Source organism: Pelodiscus sinensis, chromosome 20, assembly GCF_052426305.1.
Source record: "Pelodiscus sinensis isolate ZL-2025 chromosome 20, ASM5242630v1, whole genome shotgun sequence".
Lineage (NCBI taxonomy): Eukaryota > Metazoa > Chordata > Testudines > Trionychidae > Pelodiscus > Pelodiscus sinensis.
The window spans coordinates 19,267,187-19,283,390 of NC_143071.1; the positions used below are offsets into that span (position 1 = coordinate 19,267,187).

The following is a 16,204-nucleotide window of genomic DNA, read 5'->3' on the forward strand; positions in this document are numbered from 1 at the left end:
TTCAGTTCCCTCTCAGGCAAAAGCCTGAATAGAAAGGCCTGGAACTATGTCTTAGAGAGCAATATTTTCCAGGTCTGGTGGATCAGCAGAGGAAACTGAGTTCTAGAACCAAAGGAACACCATTGGACCCTACCCCACCTATCTCTGGTGCCTGTCAGCTTGAGCTCCTGGCCAAATCTCAGCAGTTACAGGCTCACACAGAGAGAGAGATGCTCCCTATGGTAGCTCTGACCTAGATTGTTAGATAATGTGAAATTCTGCAGCTCTGAGTGAGGGGCTGTACAATGTGGACATGACTTCCAGTACCTGCATGATAGGCCTTGGCTTTCACTCCTCTGTAGCTCAGCTCAACAGCCAATTGTTCACAGACCTCTCTCATCCTGCAGTACACAATGCCACAGCCAGCGTATACCTACACAGAGCCAGAGAAGAGAAAATCCAGCACACTGTCCAGGGGAATTCAGAGAATGCTAACAGCCACTGCTACTGATGGGACAGGGCTACAAACACTTGAGACTCTTAGAGACGTCTATGGCCTATCACTGTAGTGTCTGACCTCTACACAATCTCTAATGGGGTACAGCAGTGCAATTATCCCCATTTTGCACATGCAGAACTGAGGCACACAGAAGAGTGACTGTTCCAGAGTCACAGAGGGAGAACTGATCCCACTTCTTCTATATCCTAGGCTAGTGCGCAAACCATTGTGCAATGCGTCCTCTTTCAGCTTTTCCCCCACAGACGCACAGCAAAACTAAACTTATAGCCGTGCATCTGTCAAATGGGAGAAAAAGTCAGCTAAGAAAGAAAAGTTACATATATATTGTTAGAAGTGTAAAGGTATTTAGAGTGGCCCATATGTAAAGGCACCTTTGTTTTAACTGGCTATAAGAACAGCTCACTAAATTAAATAAAAACCAGCAAGACCCAAGATGATTAGAGCGGACACAGAACCCACACCAAGCCCCCACCCAGGCCTCTTAACCATAAAGGAAATAAGCATATGCTGAAACAACAGGGACATGTGAAGGCTCACCAGAATGATCTTTGGCACAGTGGGCCTGATCCTGTGAACTGATAAGCACAGCCAACTCTCACTGACTTCTGTAGGGAATGGAGGGTATGTTGCAGGATTGGACCCAATAAGCAGTGAGAACATTCTTGAATGCTACACCCTCCAGAGCTTTACCAGACTTCAGACAGCAGTTCCAGCCACACCACAACAGGGTAGGGGAGCAGATCCTTGGGTAGACCGGCCCTCAGTTATTTAGGGTTTTAAATACTAAAAGGAAGATTTCTGAAATCACGGCATAACAAGCAACCAACACTGGTGACTATGGAGGGTGAAGCTGTGTGGTTTCAACCTATGGTTTTCAAGGATTTGTCTAAATAAACACCTTTATGGAGATACCACTTTGAGGTCTAGAAGGTCTATGATGCGGCTTCCTTGTCAGGTTTTCAGAGATAAGGAAGGTGATGTACGCATCAAAGAAACTGGGGGCTAGCAGACAGCAGAAGGGATGTGGTTCTCTCATCCGCGAAAGCCAGGGAGATCTTCAGATGTAGTTTCTTGAAACAATCAAACCACCTCAATTGAAGATTCAAAGTATTACGGTGAACAAAGCTTTCTGAGACACAAATTGTGCCCTTTCCTCCAAAACAAACCTCAGCTGCAGAAGCAGCAATGGGATTCCAGTGTGAAGAGGAAGATGCAGGACTTGAGGAGCCCACAGAGAGTGTCTCCATCAGATATGTATTGAAATGCTGACCTGCAGTAACTCTCTGAACAATCAGGCTTGTAGGGAGGGACAGGAGCACATCTGCAATGTCCAATTCCTTACCATAAACAGAACCCGTGAGGCAACGGCAGTAGCAGCTGTGGAGTGACTGTTTCTCTCCACCCTTCCACTTTTAGGCCATGATTCTTCCCCTGACTTCCTGCAGGACTCCCCTCCCATTAGTCCCCATTCACTTAGGCTTGGTGAAGGATTGGAGGAAGAGGGCAGCAACTGTGAGTGTCACTCTCCAAAGACAGAGGAGTTTGACACCCTGTCATTAAGGTGAAGTCAATATCTGGAAGGATGCCAAGTATTTCAGAGATTTAGAAGTTTCTGAAAAAGTATCTGAGCATGTTTTTTACAGGGACCTCTCCCTTCCCCATGCAGACCCATTATTATCAACCTGATACCACAACATTTAGGATAGTTCGGTTCCATTTACCATTCTGTCCTTGAAAGTAGCTTCTGAGAATTAAACTTACCCCTTGGGCATTCTTCTCTTCAAGTGCCTTCAGACAGAAATCCTTCAGATTCACATAGGGATCAGTCAACAACTCCTTAAACTGCACATCATAGAACAGGTTAGATCTGAAGCAAGGAGTCTTAAAGGTGGCAACAGGCTGCTTTAGCTTAAGTGACACCACTATGTCATCCTGAACCTGCTTGGTGGCTGTGGCAGTCAGGGCGACACACGGTGTGTTGGGTATGCGAGAGCGTAAGATGCCCAGCCGCAGGTAGTCGGGTCGGAAATCATGTCCCCACTGGGAGACACAGTGAGCCTCATCAATTATTAGGTAGGACAAGATGTTTCGAGACACCAGGGAGTTCAGGGTGGGCTGGAAGGAGGAGGCAGCTGCCATTTCTGGCGTAATATACAGGAGCTTCACCCGGGGCTTCTCACTTGCCAAGTCAGCCAGGATGGGCTTCCTTTCCTGAGTAGAAAGCTTGGAGCTCAGAGAACAGACTTTGACCTTCAGTGCCAACAAATGATCCACTTGGTCCTGTAATTAAAGAAGAAGCAAATGGCATTAAAGAAAGCTGTGTTTACCAAGAAAGCTACTGCAGAAATACACACAATAACCAAGATTCACCTCTAAACCTATAGTTTCCAAACCCTGTTCACCCCTCTCAACTTCTGTATAGCCTCAGCTCCAACTGTCTTCAAGCAAAAGTACTAGAGTCTTTTAAGACAGGCTTATCTGCAGCAGCTAACAAAACTGCTTGGCTTGATCATCCATCCATATCTTTAGGTGGCCATTATTATTTATAGGAGACAATGGTTCTCTCATCAGCATTGAGGCTATCAGCAAGGACCCAGTCATTTTCAGATGTTGGAAATGACAATGAGACTATTTCAGGATGATCAGCATCAGATCCCTACACTGAGGCTACATCCCTACTACCAACTTTTGTCACCAAAAACTGCCTTTTCTCCTGCCCTCAAATAATTTTGGGGGGCTTTCTTTAAAAAACAGCATGCAGCATTCCAGTATCAGTTTCACAATGACCCTACAAAAGTAAGGGCACCTCTCTACTCCATTTTTATAGCTCAGGATTGTATCAATTCTTTTGGCCACAGAATCACACTGGCAGCTCATGTTGAGTTGCTTGTCCACAGACTCCCAATTCATGCGCAGGGTCACTCCTTTCCAGGATACAGTCCTCCACTCTGTAGTTATGGCCTGCATTAATTGTTCCTGAATGTGTAAAGTTGCATTTGGGAGAATCAAAATGCATTTTGTTTGAATGGGTCTAGTATACCAAGTTGCTCCAACTCATAATTATTTACCATTCTGTCAATCGCTATGTTATCCAAAAACTATATATTTATTTTCAAATAACGAACAAGAATATTGAAGTGTCACAACATAGCTCTAATCCCTGTGGTAAGTCACTAGTAACAACCCCATTTGATGGGAATTCCTCATTGATCTCAAAAAATAGTTGTCAATCACTTAACTAGTTCCTGATCCCTTCTAAAAAATACCACAAGACAGTGTCAAAGTACATGCTCATCACACTGTTGTGTGATATTAAGTCAAATGCCTTACAAAAGTCCAAGTAAAACAGCAGCTATACTCAGGGAAGCTCACTGTTCACAGCTGGGTGACAAAGCACCAGAAAAGACCAAATGTCCACATGTAATTGCCCTGAAGCCTTAAGAGTTCAAGAAGTGGTACTGCCTGAAGCTTCCTCTCTCCAGGATAGAATTGGGAAGAATGAGAGAAAGGAAGGTAGATACTGAGCAAAAATATTTATTATAAGGAAAAAATGATTATCGCCCAAAGGTTTTTACTACAGAAATAGATAAAATAGTAGTTCTTTTCTCAGGAATGGTCCAATTTAATTCATTTTAGATGTTGACACTGCTGCCTCCAGAAAGCACATCTTTGGCAGGCAATGGAGGCAAACAGAGAAAAAAAGTGATAATTTAAATCACCTGTTAAAGGTTAAAACTGAATTCCCACAGCAGCTAATGTAGTTAAAATCCTCTTATTCCCACCTTTAGGGTGTTAGATTTGGATAAAGACCTGACAAGCTAGGATACTTTCAACTAGGATTAATTGGAAAAATTCTACTGTCAAGGCAGTTAGCAGCAGTAGTCTTTTCCGTTCACAGTATCAAAATCCAAACCTATGTCAGTGAAAATAAAGGGGCAAACTGGAATCACAGGTTGGCAGTGGGGGAAGGGATTAGACTCAATTGTGTCTCCACACAGTCTCTCCATCTTCCCTTCATTGATTGCTTTTCCGCAGTTAACAGGAGATGGTTACCTGAATCAGTGCAATCAGAGGTGAAATGACAATGGTAATGCCCACTGCCAGAACTGCAGGAAGCTGGTAGCACAGGGATTTCCCTGCCCCTGTGGGCATGCATACAAAGACATCATTTTCACCTGCAAAGACAACAAAACAAAGCTAAACGCTACTAAACTGGCAATTCATCTAAATTTTGCTCTGGAGGACTGGCACAAAGTCTTGTAGATCAAGACAAATTGCATTAAAAGCACATCTCTGCAAGTACACTGCTGCATGACAAATTGAGAGAGGTTTATTTTAATTTTTAAAAGACTAATAGCTGCAATATTTTGCACTTCTGCCCTAGTTTCCTTCCAAGCATTTCTAATAACTTTAGAATAGTTAATTAAATATCATAATACGCTTGGGAGACAGGAAATTATTCTACCCAGGAGTGTAAATCAAAAAGAAGTTAAGTGACATTCCAAACTAATATCAGCTTACTTCCAGAGAAGTTTGCTTTTAACTTATAAGATAGGCTTTACATCCACCTACCAAAACACCTGAACCTTTACCGCAGCCTGTTAAACTTTACCACCAAGTCTCCCAGTAATGGAGCTGAGAATCTCTAAGTTGTACAGAGAATCACTGTATAACACAACATCCACTAACAAAAAGAGGATGCAAACCAAGGCCATGCTATTTAATAGGAAGAACCATACTAATGATCTGTGAACTGAAAGCAACTGTGTGCATGTGCTAGTGGAAACAAGTGATATGGTATTCAAAGAACCACTGTCAGACAACAACCTGAAAACTGAAGAGACAAGATTAGAGTCCCAAGAAAGGCAGTAATGCCTTACCTTTCACCACTGCCATGGTTGCACTCTCTTGCAGAGAGGTCTTAAAGGAGTCAAAACCAAAGACCTTTTTCAGAGTTTTCTGGACCTTGCCATCCAGGCCTGAGGAAGTGTAGTTGTTCATCGTATAGGTACAGTACTGGAAATAGGTCAAGGTAAGAAGGAAAGGAGCTTACTTAGCTCAACTGTTATTTACACAAGCAACCAAACACAAATTCTTTTTGGTCACTAATATTTTTTCCCATTAGATTCTCGACTGCCTAAGCATCCAAGTTAACAAATATTCCTGGAGCAGTTAGAGAATATATATGTTTCTCTTAAACATAATCACTTATAAATCAGCTTCCCTCTTCCGTTCTAAAAATAGGGAAATCTAATCTAATTTTTACACTGGCAGCAAGTCTCTTCTTAGACACAGTTCTAAGTAGTGTTTCTAATACAGAGCCACATGTCTGAAACAGCTGGGCGAGAAAAGAACCCACTGCACAACTCTCTTTAGAATGATCAGAGCATCTGATTCACACACAACCTGCCACTCCTCTGGGAAGCCTGCTATGGGCTGAATGGTCTGATTAAACAGGAAAGGCTAAGAGAACATTTGTGTCCTTTCTGCCTCCTCTCAATCCCTGTCCCTTGGCTACCACCTTCTATCCCCTCACAGCAGCTCTTTTCACACTGGCACTTTCTCGCCTCCCTGGTCTGCCAACAGTGCCACTTTCTGGGCGTTTCTTCTCCCTTACATCCACTATTTCCTTCCTTCCCCTCTCCCACATATCTTGGCTCTATCCTCCCCCCACGCCCCTCTCTTCCCACCTTCTCCCGAAAGCCCTTCCCCCCAATTATCACTGAGGCAGCAAAGCTGAAACTGCCAGGCGGGGAAGAGGGTGAGGATGGAAAGGTACAAACTCAGGGTCCCCTTCAACCCAGAGCAGAGCTGGATTTTAGGGCAAACCCCGCTTGGCAAAGGAACCGCCTGAACTAAGGTCCCCCCGCCGCCTTAGGAAGAGATTCGGGCCCACGAGAGTACCCCCGCCGGCACTCTCACTGCAGGAACTACTTTATTCCCAGTGTTAACAACGTCCCTTTCCCCTTTAGCCCTACGCTTCCCCCAATTTATATCCTTCCGCCCCAGCCACCCCACCGCGTTACTCGCACTTATTAAGCTTCCGTCATTGGGATGCTCTTCCTTGGGGGTGTTGCTCTCGCTTGGGCGACGATTAATGACGTCATAGCCAATCCCCTGTCAGCAACCCGGTAGGTCCCGTTGATTTGAGAGTCTTGTGGTCATGGGCGCCCATTCCCCTCCCTTCTCACAGGGCCACTCGCTTCTCGGCACTGCTCAGCCCCAAGAAGCGCCTGCGGCTCGGCGTAGGACTTGAGTCCGTCCGGCTCAGCACCCGCCGGAAGGGGCGGGCCAAGTTGCTATGGCGCTCGCCCATACCGCCTTCTTTTGCTTGCGTCATCGCCAGTCGCCGGAAGTTGTGTCCTGCACTAGCCGGGCTGAGGAAAATGGCAGCGGCCAAGCGGAACGTTCTGTCGTCGTTGGCGGTTTACGCGGAGGATTCCGAGCCTGAGTCCGACAGCGAGGCCGGCCCGGCGGGGAGCGACGGCGGGGCGGCAGGGGGTGAGTGCTGGGGGAAGCTGCCGCTGCTTCTCCTCCGCCCAGAGCGGTGCTCAGCCCGGCCTCCACAGAGCGCCCGTCGCTGACGGGGTCGCGTCCTCCCCGCGCTAGGGTCGCTCCGCAGAGCCGCCGCCCCTCGCCCGCCGGGGGGAGCCGCCTGCCAGCGGAGAAATGCCCCTGCGAGAGGCGAGCGCCGCGGGGAGGGCTGAAAAGCTCCTCGCTCGCAGTGTGTAGCGGGAGCCCATTTCCCAGGGCGGGAAGATCTCTGTTCCCTCTCTCCGTCGAAGCAGGAGTGAAACTGCCCCTTCGGGTCCCAGTGGCACCCAAATCCCTGGTGGGCAAGAGGCGCGAGGGGGGGGGGGTGTTTTCAATCCCGTGTGGTAACTGCGAGAAGGAAGAAATTACTGGTACTCCCTCGCCATCCTTAGCCAGAGAAAGGGGGCAACCTCCCGTCCCTGGTGGCCTCCAGAGGAGTCAGCTGCCTTTTCCGGCTTTAAAATCAGCATTAAAAGTAAAAAGTCCTCCCAGATTCTAGTGGGAACTGAATATTGGTAATTATAAATGAGTCAGTTTAAATTTTGGTACCCGGAAAGATAATGGAGCAAATAAGGGAATATAATTTGGCCAAACCTCCTAGAAGGTGATTCAGGGTTAGTCTGGTACAGAAAAAACAACACATGGTTTGGTAGCACTTTATAGACTAACAAAACATGTAGATGGTATCATGAGCTTTCGTGGGCACAGCCCACTTCTTCAGATGACTGGAGTTCTGAGTTGAGGATATGAAAACTTGAAATAAATAGGAGAGGGGAAAGAAAGAAAAAGGGAGGTTTTCATATCCCCGACTCATAACTCTGGTCATCTGGAGAAGTGGGCTGTGCCCACAAAAGCTCATGATACCATCTACATGTTTTGTTAGTCTATAAAGTGCTACCAGACCATTTGTTGTTCTTCCTATAAGGGCCCAAAAGCAAACAATTCTGCTATGTAGGAAAGATAGAAAATATGGCAAAAGACCAGCTTGGCTTAACAAGGAGATCTTGCATGATCTCAAAATAAAAAAGGAGTCCTATAAAAAATGGAAACTAGGACAAATAACAAAGGATGAATATAGGCAAGCAACATGGGAATGCAGGGGCAAGATTAGAAAGGCAAAGGCACAAAATGAGATCAAACTAGCTACAGACATAAAGGGAAACAAGAAGACCTTTTATAAATACATTAAAAGCAAGAGGAAGACCAAGGACAGGGTAGGCCCACTGCTTAGTGAGGAGGGAGAAGCAGTAACAGGAAACTTGGAAATGGCAGAGATGCTCAATGACTTCTTTGTTTCGGTCTTCACCGAGAAGTCTGGAGGTGTGCCTAACGTGGTGAATACAAGCAGAGAGAGGGTAAGTTTAGAAGATAGGATACACAAAGAACAAGTTAAAAATCACTTAGGAAAGTTAGATGTCAGCAAGTCACCAGGTCCTGATGAAATGCATCCCAGGATACTCAAGGAGCTGATAGAGGAGGTATCTGAGCCTTTAGCTATGATTTTTGAAAAATCATGGCAGACGGGGAGATTCCAGAAGACTGGAAAAGGGCAAATATTGTGCCCATCTATAAAAAGGGGAATAAGAACAACCCAGGAAACTACAGACCGGTCAGTTTAACGTCTGTCCCAGGGAAGATAATGGAGCAGGTAATTAAGGAAATCCTATGCAAACACTTGGAAGGTAATAAAGTGATAGGGAATAGCCAGCATGGGTTTGTGAAGAACAAGTCATGCCAAACTAATCTGATAGCTTTCTTTGATAGGATAACGAGCCTTGTGGATAAGGGAGAAGCGGTGGATGTCATATACCTAGACTTTAGTAAGGCATTTGATATGGTCTCGCATGATATTCTTATTGATAAACTAGGCAAATATAACTTAGATAGGGCCACGATAAGGTGGGTGCATAATTGGCTGGATAACCGTAGTCAGAGTTGTTGTTGTTGGTGCTAAATCCTGCTGGAAAGGGATAAGTGGAGTTCCGCAAGGATCTGTTTTGGGACCCGTACTGTTCAATATCTTCATCAATGATGTAGATATTGGGATAGAGAGTACACTTATTAAGTTTGCAGATGATACCAAACTGGGTGGGGTTGCAAATTCTTTGGAGGATAGGGTAGCAAGTTAGAGAAATGGTCAGAGGTAAACAGGATGAGGTTTAATAAAGAGAAATGCAAAGTGCTCCACTTAGGAAGGAACAATCAGTTCCATACATACAAGATGGGAAGCGACTGTCTAGGAAGGAGCATGGCGGAAAGGGATCTAGGGGTCATAGTGGACCACAAGTTGAATATGAGTCAACAGTGTGATGCTGTTGCAAAAAAAGCAAATATGATTCTAGGTTGTATCAACAGGTGTGTTGTAAGCAAAACTCGTGAAGTCATTCCGCCGCTCTACTCTGCACTAGTTAGGCCTCAGCTGGAATACTGTGTCCAGTTCTGGGCGCCACATTTCAAGAAAGATGTGGAGAAATTGGAAAGGGTACAGAGAAGAGCGACAAGAATGATTAAAGGTTTAGAGAACATGACCTGTGAAGCCAGGCTTCATGAACTGGGCTTGTTTAGTTTGGAAAAAAGAAGATTAAGGGGGGACATGATAGCGGTTTTCAAATATCTAAAAGGGTGTCACAAGGAGGAAGGAGAAAATTTGTTCCTCTTGGTTTCTGAGGACAGGACAAGGAGTAATGGGCTTAAAGTGCAGCAGGGGAGGTTTAGATTGGACATTAGGAAAAAATTCCTAACTGTCAGGGTGGTCAAATATTGAAATAAATTGCCAAGGGAGGTGGTGGAATCTCCCTCTCTGGAGATATTTAAGTACAGGTTAGATAGACATCTGTCAGGGATGGTGTAGACGGAGCTTGGTCCTGCCTTGAGGGCAGGGGGCTGGACTCGATGACCTCTTGAGGTCCCTTCCAGTCCTATGATTCTATGATTCTATAAGGTATGCATGCAAGTGGTTGGAAAACTATTTGGAGGATAGATATGAATGGCTCACAGTCCAGTTGGAAGGGTTTATTGAGGGGGTCCCACAAGGATCTGTCCTGGGTCCAGTTCTATACAAGATGTTCATAAACGATTTGGATAATAGCATGACTAGTTGTCAGGCAATATCAAGCTGACAAGTGTTCTAAGCATGTTGAAAGATTAAAATTATAATTTTAAATGATCTTGAGAGTTAGGAGGGACAAACTGTTCTGAAAAAAATAGGATGAAATTCAACAAGAACAAATGTAAAGTACTGTTGTGCAAATGGAAAATGAATGCCTAGGAAGGAATGTTGTAGAAAAAGATCTTGGGAGTATAGTGGATCATAAATTTAAGATGAGAACTGTGTAATTGGTGGGGTTTTTTTAAAAAAAAAAAAGTAAACTTTCTGTGAATGTTGTAAGCAAAGTATGTGAAGCAATTCTTCCACTCTACTCAATACTAATAAAGCCTCAAGATGGAGTATGGTGTCCAGTTCTGGGCACTGCACTTCAGGACTTAAGTGCACAAAATGGAGAAAGTCCAGAGAAAAACAGCATAAATGATTAAAGGTCTAGAACAGCGTTTCTCAACCTTTTTTTTTTTAAAATAAAATACCCCTTTAAAAAAAAAAAAGTACTCCCAGTACTTAGTTTTCAGACACACACACATTTTTTTCTACTATTGCAACACATTTGTTTAAACAACTTAATCATAGCCGGGCAGGCGATGAAATTTTTGGGTGTAAAATTAATAAAGCGCTGTAAAACTTAAAACAAAAATTCAGCTTTCTCCAAATTTCAATTGTGTTGACATCTCTCCTCCCACCCACCCACCCACCCCCGACTTCTCTCGAGTATCTAGGGTTGCCAGGTGTCTGGTATTGTACTAGACAGTCCGGTAATTGCATGCTCTGTCCGGTTAAAAAAAAATCAGAAAATACCAGACATGTGCAATGTCCGTTATTTTCTGATTTTTTCTGGCTGCGCACCAGACGGAAGCCTGGCATGGGCAGGGGGAACGGCTGGGAGTCCCAGCTGGGAGACGGGGCCGCGATTGCCACCGGGAGCCCTCAGTCGGTTGGGTGTGACGAGGAGGAGAAGCCGCCTCACTCCTGTGTCGCTGGGAGCCTGTGCGGGACAGGCAGCAAGTGACCAGGTCAGTCCCGCTCCCCGCCGGCAAGTTTGCTCACCCCTGCCCCCCTTCCTAGCCAGCACCGCTCCCTTCCTGGCTGGCCTTCCCCCTCTTCTCCCCCATGAAGTGTGTGTGTGTGTAGTTTTGTTTTTTGGTTTTTTTTAAATGAGTACCTAGTAATCCCTAGCACCTAGCAGTGATCCAGGTTCTTGGAGTTGTGTGTGTTGTTTTTTCTCAACAACTTTGGTTCCCCCCCTTCCCCCCCCCCCGGCCCGGTGTTTTTTTTTGGGGGGGCGGTGTTTGGTATTTTCATTTCAGCCATCTGACAACCCTGCAAGTACCCCTAAGGATACTCGTACCAATGGTTGAGAAACAGTGGTCTAGAAGATATGATTTATGAGGGAAGATTAAACAAACCAAATTTTTTTGGTCTGGAGAAGATAAGACTGAGGTGGACAGAATAGTCTTCAAGGAATGTAAAAAGTTGTTGTAAAAAGTTGTTATAAAGAGTATGATATTGTCCATTGAGGACAGGACATGAGGAAAGGGGCTTAACCTGCAGCAAGGGTAATTTGGTTCAACAACAAGAAAATCTTTGTAACTGTAAGGATAGTTAAGCACTGAAACAAATTACACAGGGAGATTGCGCAATCTCCATTAGTTGTTTTTAATAACAGGGTAGACCAGGAGTTGGCAACCTATGGCTCTGGAGCCGCTTGCAGCAGAGCTGGGTTGCAGCCAGCATGGCCCCATGGAGATGGGGTCAGGGATCTCTGCATGTGGCTCCAGCCAAGCATCATTCTGGCATCTTCCATTGGTGGGAAACAGGGAACCATGGCCAATGGGAGCTAGGGGGCAGTGACAGCAGAGCGGCACAGCCCACTGAGCCTGGGCCCCCAGCCTCCAGAGCCATAGGGGTGTGTTGCTTTCTTCTGGGAGAAGCATGACATTGGAACATATAGGAAGCCTGCCTTAGGCCTGCTGTACCGCCAACTGGGAGCTGCCTGTGGTAAATGCTGCCCGGCAGGAGGCTATACAACAACCCTCAAACAACAACCCTGTTATAGAGCCAGCAAGTGACATCACTTCCTCCACCCCAAGCTCTCTCTTACAACCCCTCCCCCCCCGAACATGCTCTCTTTGTGTAAAGTTGTTTGTGTGTGTTGCAGCTCTTGGGACGTTAGTCTAGAACAAAAAAAGCCTCTCCTTCTTTGAAAGGTTGCAGACCCCTGGGTTAGACAAATGCTTGTCAAAGAATAGACAAATGCTTGTCAAAGAATGGTCTACGTTGGGGTTGGAAACCTATGGCCTATTACTTCGTCTGGTCCCAGCAGGTCTTCATGTCACAGGTCAGCAGCCCCAACCCTGTCCTTGCAGCTCCTAGTTGCAGTGGCAATCAGCAAATCCCTGTATGCTGCCCTAGCGCCAGTTCTACAGCTCTCTTTAACCAGCAACTGCAGCCCGGTGCAGGCAGCTTCTGCAGTGGTACGGAGCAGCCTGGCCTCTCTGCCTAGGGACTGGACATGCTGGCCACTTCGTGGATCAGCACAGAAGCAGGGCTGCACTGCCAACAAGGAGCTGCTTGAGTTGAGTACCTCCAGGCCAGAGCCTGCACCCTAAAATCCATCATACACCCCAGTGTTCTGCCCTATCCCTGAGCATGCTCCTGCATGCCAAGCCACTGATCTCCAGCCCCAATCCAGAACCCATGCCCCCAGCCAGAGCCTTCTCCCTGCCCCACCCCAGTTCTCTGCTTCATCCTGTACCCTAAATAACTCATTTCTGGCTTCTCTCTGGGGAAGCCTTGAGCCTCTGCGCCACTCCCCCCATGGGGCTGGAGACTCAAGCACTGGGTCACCCTACTGCAGGGGAAAGCCCTAAACCGCCTTGCTTCCCCATGGGATTATGTGTGGCCCATGACTGCTTTTTTTCCTGTGGGTCAGTGGCCACGATAGAAAAAAGGTTCCCCACCCCTGGTGTAGATAATACTTAGTCTGCCCTCAGTAGGAGATGGATCTAGAGTAGGGATTCTCAACCTGTGCCTTTTGGAGACATTCCCAACATGTTCCATTGCCCAGTGGGATGCTGGGCTCTGAGTAGCCCTGCATGGCAGACACTCCGAAGGGGCTCTTAGTTGAGAACCGCTGGTCCTGATGATCTATCTAGTCCTACATTTGAATCTGATTACAGCAAAGCTCCGTGCTTGTTACTATGACAGCGTCCCAGCTAAATCAGGGTGGATTTTTCTTAATCTATTTTTGCATTTGTACTTTTGAAGCCATTTCCTAAAAAATGATTGATGCTGAGAGGTAAGCATTCTAATATGTTAATTTGTAATTAAAATATAGCCACTATACTAAATATTGCTAATCAAGAGGATGCACTAGTGTTCTAAATGTTTAGCCAGTTAAATAGCTTCACATACATTTATTTAGATCCTTAAGTTTTACATTTTTTACTATATTAAGAAATGCATTTGTCAGCATTTCTGTTTTACTAGATCAGGTTTTTTTTTAGTCGTCATTGACTGTCAAGCTGTCCTTAGGTAGAAACTGGAATTAATTTAAAACTACAAATCCATCATTTTAATATTGTTTTTTATTAATAAATAAAACAACCATAAGCAGGGCTCGCTGAGCCGCACAGATCACCCGAACCCAGCTCTTCCGGGATGTAATCTACTCGCCACGGGCGAGTTGATTACATAGATTGTCGAGCCCTGACCGTAAGTGTGTTGATTACATAAAGGAGTAAATTATCATAACACATTTTACAAAACTAACTTAATAAGCAAAAGCGGCAAGGAGTCTGACGAAGTGGGTCTTTGCCCATGAAAGCTTATGCTCCTACACTTCAGTTAGTCTATAAGGTGCCACAGGACTCCTCGCCGCTTTTGCAGATTCAGACTAACACGGCTACCCCTCTGATACTTAATAAGCAAAGTATCTAGTCTATGAATTGAACTGATTTTTTTTTTCCACCGAGTCCATCATTTTAGAAGTAATAGATCTCATCTCTTCCTATCTATTTCTTATTATTAGATTGGAAGAAAAAAAGAAGCTTTACTGCTTTTTTTCATTTTCCAGTTGCTTTCTTAACTTTATTAAACTAGTTCAGTCCAATAACACACTGAAATGAAGAAAATATTCTCTCTGCACTTTGAGAAGAGGCAACTGCTGTCAAAAATTGGTGTAGCACTTTAGTAGAGTCTGTGACTTCAATTGATTTAGTGGCTTTTTTTCTTTAAAACTTCAAAAGAAAAACAAGTACTAATAAGTGTTTGATTTAAATGATTTGTCTATACTGAACTTAGTCTTCAACACAGGTTCTAGTAGCTTCAAATTAAGTGTTGTTTTAAATTTAAATTATGATTAAAATAGATTTTTTTTAATCCACTCTGATCTAAGTTGTTAATGCCTGGATTATGCTTTTTTCTTTTCTTCTTCCTGTGCATGGACTAGAAGAAAAAGGAGGTCTGGTGTCAGAAGCATATGGTGAAGATGATTTCTCTCGTTTGGAGGAAGATGAGGATGGGTATGAGGAAGAAGATGATGAAAACAGTAGACATTCAGTAAGTAGTTTGTCCTCTTATTCCAGCTGGTCAGTCTTCCTGTTTAAATATTTTGTTAGTGCATATTTCTATAGTTCTGTTTAGGGATTTCAAAATGCCTCCTTAACAAGCCATTTTACCACCTGTGAACTAAGAATGGAATGCAGAAATCCAGACTCTTCATCCTCTCCTTCAGCCACCAAACCATGCTCAACAAATAATTTCATTTCCTTTTGTCTCTCTTAAAATTGAAAGAACTCTGCCTTTAAAAATATCAGCTCCATTCATTTGTGCTTCTTGTTGCTAACTTTTAGTTGCCATTTTGATTTTGCTTCATGGATAAGGTAAGCTACTGGCTTTGAATTGATAGTAGAAGTGTAAAATAAACCTTCATTTCTTAATATACAAAATTGGTGTATGAAATCCTGTAGTGGAAAAATGGAGAGGAGTGGTGGAAAGCTCAGCTGCACTTTTAAGAAGCATGGGGAAAGTCCTATAATGGGCAGCTAGCTTTTGCAGGATCAGACTGGAGGATTAGCAGGATTGAAACATAGGAGCATCATTTTGGTTTTTTTTTGTGTACAATCCCACTTAACAACATCAATACGTTGGTGTAGCAGGTTTTCTTTGTCTAGATCTGTATGGCTTTTGTTTGTAAAAGCATGGCATGTTTTGTAATAGCACTTAAATAACAAGGTAAAGTGTATTGAAAGGCATCCTTCAGACATACAATGCATAGGAACTTTACAAGGCATCTAGCAGCCAAATATAGTTTTGAGATACAAAAGGGTGGGCAGTCTCATCATGAAGGCTCTGGGCAGTGGCCTTGTGAGAAACCCAGCTGATAAGAATGGGGAAGTTGGAAAGCTATTTTAGGGTTCCATCCAGCTAATAGGATTTATCTTCTGTATTCAACCCTTGGTAGTCTGTGGCTGAGAGACATAAAACTCACTCCCTCCTCTAGCTGCAGAAAGGAAGAGAGAAGCTTTGCTCTCCTTGTCCTCCGTAGTCTATTGGCTGCAGGAGGGCTGACAGAATTTCTGGGTCCCTGGCCAAGGTGTGGGTGGGGCAATGGCTCCATGCTCCCAGAAGGGATGTGGCTGGAGACAGTCAGCTGTCAGTGCCGCTAGTAGAACACCAGCCAACCCTTGTTGCTACCTGGAGCGTCACTGGTGACTTTTCCCTCTTCCTCCCCTCCCCTTCCGCGCCCCTCTCGCCCCCTCCCCCAAAAAAACCTCCTGGTTGGTGGGCCTGATTGTATGATTGGTACAAGATTGTATCTCTGCTTTTTTGCGCCTTTCTCCAGCCTTTCATCTGCTGTGAGGAGTACAGTAGGGAAGTGTTCACTGTTGCTATAATCCTTCACAAATTCTATTTTTTGTGACACTCCATTGTGATTAATTTCAGTGTCTGCTGCTCTTAGCTGTTCCAAACTACAGCTGGAACTTAAGTTTTATATTTTCTCTAGCCCTGATTAGCAGAAATGAAACAGGCTGTTCTTGTTAAATTCTTTTGCAGCATAG

At 44.7% G+C, this 16,204-nt stretch overlaps 2 protein-coding genes across 10 annotated transcripts in view; one reads left to right on the forward strand and one right to left on the reverse strand.

Moving 5' to 3' along the window:
- The window catches only part of RECQL5 (RecQ like helicase 5), a 68,708-nt gene extending 62,036 nt beyond the window's left edge, over positions 1-6,672 (reverse strand). For 3 of the 6 annotated variants that reach the window (XM_089771934.1, XM_075903662.2, XM_075903659.2), the window contains exons 1-5: positions 6,532-6,672; positions 5,380-5,515; positions 4,553-4,674; positions 2,261-2,779; positions 307-412 (exon numbers count right to left, since the gene is read on the reverse strand). In XM_089771934.1, coding sequence (XP_089628060.1) covers positions 307-412; positions 2,261-2,779; positions 4,553-4,674; positions 5,380-5,500 — 868 coding nt within the window. In that variant the 5' untranslated portion in view covers positions 5,501-5,515; positions 6,532-6,672. Of the gene's footprint in view, positions 1-306; positions 413-2,260; positions 2,780-4,552; positions 4,675-5,379; positions 6,507-6,531 lie in introns of those variants that run through there. The other 3 variants (XM_075903660.2, XM_089771933.1, XM_075903664.2) reach the window with 3 other exon arrangements.
- A 194-nt stretch (positions 6,673-6,866) lies between these two features.
- SAP30BP (SAP30 binding protein) overlaps positions 6,867-16,204 on the forward strand; it is a 55,214-nt gene continuing 45,876 nt past the window's right edge. For 2 of the 4 annotated variants that reach the window (XM_006136432.4, XM_014580247.3), the window contains exons 1-2: positions 6,867-7,000; positions 14,593-14,702. In XM_006136432.4, coding sequence (XP_006136494.1) covers positions 6,886-7,000; positions 14,593-14,702 — 225 coding nt within the window. In that variant the 5' untranslated portion in view covers positions 6,867-6,885. The remainder of the gene's footprint in view (positions 7,001-14,592; positions 14,703-16,204) is intronic. The other 2 variants (XM_006136433.4, XM_075903667.2) reach the window with 1 other exon arrangement.